Below are 7,329 nucleotides of genomic sequence, written 5' to 3'. Positions count from 1 at the left end.
AAAAATCCCCCAGTGACTCATTTGGGGCCCAAAAGGCAAAAAAAGCAGAAGCTTGGAAGGGGGGAGGGGGGTTTAATGGGGGACCCTTTGCTCCTCTCCCCATTTAGGGGCAAGAAAAGGGGGGGGGCGAAGGGTGGGAGGAAATGGGGGGCTGAGATCCCCCAAAAGCCAGAGGGGGAGAAAGGAGAAGGAGAAGTGGAGGGGGGGGACGTGGATGAGGACACTTGGAGGGTGACATTAACCCTTTGGTTCCAGGAAGGGAACGCTCAGCTTTGACTCAGAGTGAAAACCATCCCCGTCCCGCTGTGATGCTCACCCAAAGCTTCTGCCCTGAAGCTCTCAACCTGCCCCGTGCCTCAGTTTCCCCTCGTGTGATGCCACCACCCCCTGCCCCTTCAAAGCACCCACGGTGAGTTAGTGGGTACAAATGAGGGGACCCCATCGGGCTGGGGATGCATCACACCCAGGGGGGAGCTGAGCAGCACTGAGGGGTATCAGCTCCAAGGGGAAAGCCTCCCCCCATGGAAAGAATGGGCTGTTTGCTGCCCTGGGGCAGATGTTGGGGGGCATTAATGAGGTTAAAACCTGCTGCCTGATACTGCCTGAACCCCCCCAGTGCTGCCCAAAGCTCCCCAGTGCCCCCTGCTGCTCCCATTGCCTCCCAGTATCAGCATCAACCTCCATGTGCAAAATCAGTGCCCCCCAGCGCTGTCTGTGTCCATCTTTAACCTCCCAGTGCCCCAGGTCAGCACTCAGTGTGTGACCATCTCCTTCCCCAGGCACAAAACAAGGCGATGGGGGCATTGGAAACAGCAGAATTGATGCAGGACATCAGTGAGGAGCTGCAGCTCTTGGCTCAATGCAACCACAACCAGCATCACCTGGTGGGTGTTGGGGTCTGGGGGGGCTTTGGTGCTGCAGGAAGGAGTGCAGGTGTAACAAAGTGAATACGAAGCATTTAATTTAATTTAATTAATTTAATTAAATGTAATTGAACAGAAAGTAACATAGTTTAACATAACAGAATTAAACGTAAAATAACATAGTTTAAAACAAAATTTAACGTAATATAAACCAAAATAAAATATCATAAAATAACATAATAAAATAGAGTCCAAGGTGTTGTTGGTGGACAGCCCAGGTTTGGAGGTGTAGGGCTGGGGCTGATGTTGGAGCCCCTGGAGCGCTGCTGCTGCAGGAGCCGGCGAGGAGCCCAGGGCTACAGGGATCTTAACTGCTGTCTCTGGCCGTGTCTCCTGCGGTAGCACATGGGCTGTTTCCAGCTTCTCCAAACGCGGCGCTTTGGGTCTGGAGCATCCTGGCCCTGAGGCAGCTTCCTCTTTGTGGCCTGGATGCTGCCATTGCACAGGGCTGTCGGCGCGTGCAGCTCAGTTGGGCTGGGGACAGCTGGGCTTGGTGGCTGCGTGGGATTAATACAATGCAGCAGCTCTGCCCTGCTCTGGCTGTCCAGGTCCTGGTTCTGCTGGGGGACCTCCTGAAGACTCGCCACTTCTGAAAAGCCAAGAACATCCCCAGATGATGATCACAGCCTTCCCACAGCCACTCGGTGCAGACACCCCCCCCCAGCAGCTCTGAAGCCTCCAAACTCACCTCTGTTGAGCCACGCGAGCAGATCATCCATGTCCGAGATGTCATCCGGGATCTCAGAGTTGGATGCTGCTGCTGGAAAAGCAAGAACATCCCCAGTGGGTCAACGCCAGCCTTCCCACAGCCACTCAGTGCCAACACCCCCTTCAAGCTCTACAGCCCCCAGACTCACAGCTGTTCATGGATGTCAGGAGATCCTTGATGTCCTCCGGGATGTCTGAGCTTGGTGTCGCTGCTGGAAAAGCAAGAACATCCCCATTGTGGCAATGCCAGCTTGTGGCAATGCCAGCTTTCCCACAGCCACCCGGTGCGGACAGCCTGCAACCCACCCTGCAGCCCCCAAACTCACCACCAGATCCCGGTGCTGCGGTGCTGCAGGTGAGTGGAGCCGTGGTGGGTTTGGGGCTCACGTTGGTGGGTGCTGAGTTCCCCTGGTCCTTTGTTTGCACCACAGCATCTCCGAGGGGCTGACCTTCCTGTGCCCGGCGGGTGCGCAGGGAGCAGCGCACGGTGATGACCTGATGCTGCCGTGGTGGTTCTCTGCGGACCTTCTTCAGAGGGCGGCTGGGGGTCTGCATTGGGCAGCTGCCTGCAGACCGCGGGCGCTTCCCATGCAGCCTGGCCCCAGGCCGCAGCCCCATCGGCTGCTGGGGCTGCAGTGTCCCTGCCCGCTGGGGATGTTGCCGGTGTTGGGCAGGGGCATTTGGTGGAGGCATGCCCGGCTTCATCCCCCCAGGGAGGAGCAGCAGGAGGGGTAACTCCTGCCCATCAGCTGGGAGCTGACCCACAACCATGGGGACAACCCCAGGTGGCAGCTGGACGTTTGGGGGCTGCCCCCCACGTGGCAGCTGGGCCACATTTGGGGGCTGCCCCCCACGTGGCAGCTGGGCCACATTTAGGGGCAGCCCCCCAGGTGGCAGCTGGACCACGTTAGTGGCCATCCCCGCTGGTGGCAGCTGGATGACAGTCTGGGGCTGCCCCCCAGGTAGGAGCTGGACCACACTTTGGGGCTGCCCCCCAGGTACCAGCTGGACCACATTTGGGGGCATCCCCCCAGGTAGCAGCTGGACCACATTTGGGGCTGTAACCCAGCTGGCAGCTGGACCATGTTTAGGGGTAGCCCCCCAGGTGGCAGCTGGACCACATTTGGGGGCATCGCCCCAGGAGGAAGCTGCGCTCCCTGTCTCTGGACACCTCTTACCCATGGCTGGGCAGAGGCCTGAGGTCCCACAAAGGTGACAGTGGGGACAGAGACAAGGTGCAGTGGCACCTCCACTGCTCTGCTGTTGTTGGAATTCATCACAGCAGTGTCCGGTGGAGTCAAAAAGGATACAAATAAAGCAGCGTCAAGTGTCGGAATCTCCGTCACCATCAACTGAGGAATTCTCTCTGTGGGGAAATGCCCAAATAGAGACTGGGGTGAGATCTGGGGCACTGGGATCACTTGGAGGGTCGCAGTGGAGGAGCAGGAGGAGCTGCTGCCTTACCTGCCGTGGCAGATCGAAAGTGGCAGCGGGGGTTCCGTCACCGCTGAGGCCAGCCCCTCTCCTCTGAGCTCACAATGTCCCTCTGTGACGTTACCCCTGGTGTCACATGCACTGCTCGGTTCCTGCCCCATCACCGGCATTTGCTTTGGCTGTGATCGTGGGTATGGTGACAGCTTGAGATTAGTGTGGAGAGCCATTGGCGCTCTGCCCGTTCTCATCAGTCCTCCTCCCTTCATTGCACAGTCATGTGGGTTTTGGAAAGTCATTGCTGCTCAATGGCAAGAACCAGGACCAGGTGGGTGAGCAAAGCTGAGCAGAATGGGGGGCAAGAAATCAGGCTGTGTCCCCGTGGCCATTGCATGGGGGACGTGCTGGGCAGAAAGGGAAAGAAGCCAGGTCAGAGTAATCTTTCCCTCCTGCACTGCAGTGCAGTACTCCCTTTCCTTGTGACCCATCAAAGACCTTGCCCCAAATGTAAGAAGGGCACTGAATGGGGCCAAAAAAAATAGCCGCTCTAGGGTTTGATGGAACAAGACGGCATTGCACACGTTTAATAATGGAAAATTTCTCTCGTCTGTTTTCTTATTGTAGATTCAAAAAATAATTTTAACCCCCCCCCCCCGGGGTTCATTTAACGCTGTTCCCTGGTCGATGGTGCTTCTGTTCCCTGAGGTGGAACCCAGAGGTGATTGCAAGCGCACAGCCTTGGGGGGCTCCCCCTCTTCTTTAATACTCCTGTATTCCCTGTTACGAATCCACCTTAACTCCTCACTAAGTCTCCAAAATAAAACAGCTCCCACACGGGGATTTATTGTCCTGCACCTCAGCGACGGAATGCCACTGCAGCAAAGGCCACCGCAGGTTATCGGCGGACGGCTGCGTGCTGTGTCTGAACCGGAGAGAAGGTGCCTAGTAGTATACAACATAGATATAAGATTCCATCTGAGAAGACTGCCAGGTATGAACGTGTTTGAGACCCGAGCTGCTCGTTCTGTTTGCCGTTACAGACGTAATAGATAGACGAGAGCGTTGAATGGATGCAGAATCTCCACGGCCGCTCCTGCAGGCAGAACTGACGTTCGGAATGGTATGGGTAAGGAGAGACGCACAGAGGCTGCATGTGCCCCATCCTGCACCCACCCTGGCACCAAGTTGTGCCCGTTCAAGACCAGTGATATTGCATTTGCAGATGCTAATGATTGGAATAGCTTTCTCATCGCGTTCTTGTAGAGAGTGCCTCCACAGAGAGTTCCGTGCCACATAATGGATCGCTCAAATAAGTGGGCGATATGTTAGAGATTACAACCTATGCAGGTGCTATAGACGGGTGATGTGATCGAGCTGGTCACGAGGGTCTGAGCCAGTTTTTTGTACGTTGAGGCTGAAGAATGTATGGCAATTAGTGCCCCGCTGTATCCCTAGTGGTGAGTAGTGCTGTCTGGAATGGAACTGGCCCAAAGCGAGCGCTCACGCCAATGGCTGGAACCTACGCGGTGACACGAAATCAGATTTCGGTGGTCATATTTGGCCTTGGTGTGCTCTGAAATACGTGCACCATGGCCTTCGTGTTCCTGTCGGGTGACAGGCTTCGGGCCCCTGGTCTCCAGACAGGGGATGAGGCGACGCGGGTCTTTGGGAGGAAGAATTTCACCAAGGATGAGGACGATGATGAGACAAAATGAAGTGCCTGGTGGGTCTATTTCTGTCAGTTACCTGAACTGGGAAACTGACCTACATATACATACGCAAAATACTGATGCCTTTGGAGAAGTAATGCCTCCTGAGGATGTCCTCCTCCTGACAAGGGCAGATATTGACAGTCCCACTCTGCTGCCTTCTTTCTAAAGAGATCAATGGAGATTCCGTAGATGAGCCTGTGATTCAGCAGGGCAGCAGCCGCACGCAGCCCATCTACACCTTCCCTGAGGACACGGAGGAAATGAGAGCAGCTGGCGCCGCAGGTGAAGGCCGTGCAGAGCTCTGTGGCTGACGGTCGGAGCTTCTGTTGTTGCGTTTCCTTTTTGTGGCCTCCCAGAACATTTTATGGCAAACTCAGAGCTCTGCTGAGATCGCCTGCTGGGCACGAGGTGCAGCACTGACCACAGGTGTTCCTTCAGGTACAGCTGATAAAGGAGCCACCAATGGGGTCCTCGTGAGAGATGTCCCCATGTACTGTTTGAAAGGCGCCTTTATGGTTTTGGTTACGGCGCTGCTGTTAGTAATCTGCGGCTACATTTGCAACTGGTGGCGGAAGAGCAGAAACACCAGTGAGTAGCTCTCCCACCCCCATCCCAACACGCTCTTTATTCCAGCGCTGCTCTGGGAGGAAGAAGATCGGGGGATTCTTCCATTGCCCTCAGCAGCTCCCATCTCTACAGGCAACTCATGGAATCAGCCAGAGCCCGCAGTGCTGCCCGTGGTCGATCATATGATGACGAATGGGACAAGTGGCCTCAAACATCTGGATATCCCACCCAGATGCCACCCCCCCGGCCACCACCCCCACCTCGATCCTACAGGGGATTTTAGCGGCCTTTCCTCCCTGCAGTCTGTAACATCACCCTCCTGGGACAACAGCTTCTGCCATCAGCTGTGACTGTCAGGGTTTCTATTGCAATTATCAAATAAATCAATTAAAACATCATTACTGTGCTGTTTGTGTCACTTTTGGGTGAGTCCTCCAAGAGTCGCCTGTTGAGAGAGGAGGAGGCCTGGCTNCTCGTTGTAGCAAACGGTGGATGAGTGATGCGGTATGGGTAAGTGCAGAGCCACAGAGCTGCATGTCTTGCCCCGTCCCTTGCCACCATCCGCCTAGCCACCCTGGCACCAGTTGTGCCGTTCCGCAGTGATATGGATTGCAGTGTATGATGGAAAGCTCTCATGGTTCTTGTAGAAGTGCCTCCAGAGAGGTCTGTGCCAAAGCCAAAGTTGGATGACGTGCTGGAGCCCCGCTGGTATCCCAGTGGTGAGTAGTCTGTCTGGATGGACTTCCCCAAAGAGCGCTCAGTTCAATGGCTGGTGTGTCTGAAACGTGCCCTGCTTCGTTCTGTGCAGGCCCTGTCAGACGGATTGGGAAACTGGGAAGGATTTCACCAAGGATGAGGACGATGACCAGACAAAATGAAGTGCCTGGTGGGTCTATTTCTGTCAGTTACCTGAACTGGGAAACTGACCTACATATACATACGCAAAATACTGATGCCTTTGGAGAAGTAATGCCTCCTGAGGATGTCCTCCTCCTGACAAGGGCAGATATTGACAGTCCCACTCTGCTGCCTTCTTTCTAAAGAGATCAATGGAGATTCTGTAGACAAGCCCGTGATTCAGCAGGGCAACAGCCGCACACAGGACATCTCCAACTTCCCTGATGACACGGAGGACATGAGAGCAGCTGGCGCTGCAGGTGAAGGCCGTGCAGAGCTCTATGGCTGACGGTCGGAGCTTCTGTTGTTGCAGAGCTCTGCTGAGATCACCTGCTGGGCACGAGGTGCAGAACTGACCAGAGTTGTTCCTTCATTTACAGCTGATAAAGAAGCCAACAATGGGATCCTTTTGAGAGATGCCCCCATGTATTGCTTGAAGGGCGCTATATATATATTTGTTCCCGTGATCCTGGCCATAATCGGCTGTTTCATTTATATCCGATGGCGGAGGCAGAGACACCAGTGAGTAGCTCCCCCTTCCCAGCACGCTCTTTATTCCACTTCTGCTCCAGGCGGAAGGAGAGCGGGGCATTTAGCCGTGCCCTCAGCAGCTCCCATCTCTACAGGCAACTCACGGAAATGGCGAAAGCCCGCATTGCTGCCCGTGGTGGATCACCATATGCAGACAGACGGAGTCAGCACCACCGGGCTCAACTGCCAGAACGTCCCGCCCGGATGCCGCCCCCCCCGCGTTCCCCCAGCCCCATCTACCCACCAGAAAGACCCCGCCGGCCGCCACCCCCACCACCACCCCCACCTCGATCCTACAGGGGATTTTAGCGGCCTTTCCTCCCTGCAGTCTGTAACATCACCCTCCTGGGACAACAGCTTCTGCCATCAGCTGTGACTGTCAGGGTTTCTATTTATCAAATAAATCAATTAAAACATCATTACTGTGCTGTTTGTGTCACTTTTGGGTGAGTCCTCCAAGAGTCGCCTGTTGAGAGAGGATGATGCCTGGCTGTATCTGTGCAGGGTGTGAAATGCCCATAGGAAATGGCTTCTGCTCTGGAGGGAAAGGAGCTCTTCAT

The 7,329-nt window shown here is 55.2% G+C and overlaps 2 protein-coding genes and 1 long non-coding RNA gene across 4 annotated transcripts in view; 2 read left to right on the top strand and 1 right to left on the bottom strand.

Annotated features, from left to right (window-relative positions):
- Window positions 1-2,681, bottom strand: part of LOC116654333 (BUB3-interacting and GLEBS motif-containing protein ZNF207-like) — a 6,036-nt gene extending 3,355 nt beyond the window's left edge. The window contains exons 1-4 of one of the 2 annotated variants that reach the window (XM_032448897.1): window positions 1,958-2,681; window positions 1,781-1,843; window positions 1,612-1,683; window positions 963-1,512 (exon numbers count right to left, since the gene is read on the bottom strand). In XM_032448897.1, coding sequence (XP_032304788.1) covers window positions 1,220-1,512; window positions 1,612-1,683; window positions 1,781-1,843; window positions 1,958-2,657 — 1,128 coding nt within the window. In that variant the 5' untranslated portion in view covers window positions 2,658-2,681 and the 3' untranslated portion in view covers window positions 963-1,219. Of the gene's footprint in view, window positions 1-962; window positions 1,513-1,611; window positions 1,684-1,780; window positions 1,844-1,957 lie in introns of those variants that run through there. The other variant, XM_032448896.1, reaches the window with a different exon arrangement.
- Window positions 2,591-2,979, top strand: LOC116654334. The gene is made up of 2 exons (XR_004309506.1): window positions 2,591-2,665; window positions 2,737-2,979. It is a non-coding gene; the product is annotated as an uncharacterized LOC116654334 (long non-coding RNA).
- A 2,942-nt stretch (window positions 2,980-5,921) lies between these two features.
- LOC107323587 lies at window positions 5,922-7,188 on the top strand. The gene is made up of 5 exons (XM_015882849.2): window positions 5,922-6,060; window positions 6,150-6,227; window positions 6,385-6,498; window positions 6,619-6,760; window positions 6,865-7,188. The coding sequence occupies exons 1-5, from the start codon at window positions 5,976-5,978 to the stop codon at window positions 7,076-7,078; spliced, it is 633 nt and encodes a 210-aa protein (XP_015738335.1). The 5' UTR covers window positions 5,922-5,975; the 3' UTR covers window positions 7,079-7,188.
- Window positions 7,189-7,329: the final 141 nt, after the last annotated feature.

The sequence above is a fragment of the Coturnix japonica genome, chromosome 22 (assembly GCF_001577835.2).
Source record: "Coturnix japonica isolate 7356 chromosome 22, Coturnix japonica 2.1, whole genome shotgun sequence".
Lineage (NCBI taxonomy): Eukaryota > Metazoa > Chordata > Aves > Galliformes > Phasianidae > Coturnix > Coturnix japonica.
The sequence above is the reverse complement of the archived record's forward strand: the minus strand, read 5'-3'. Positions and strand labels throughout refer to the sequence as shown.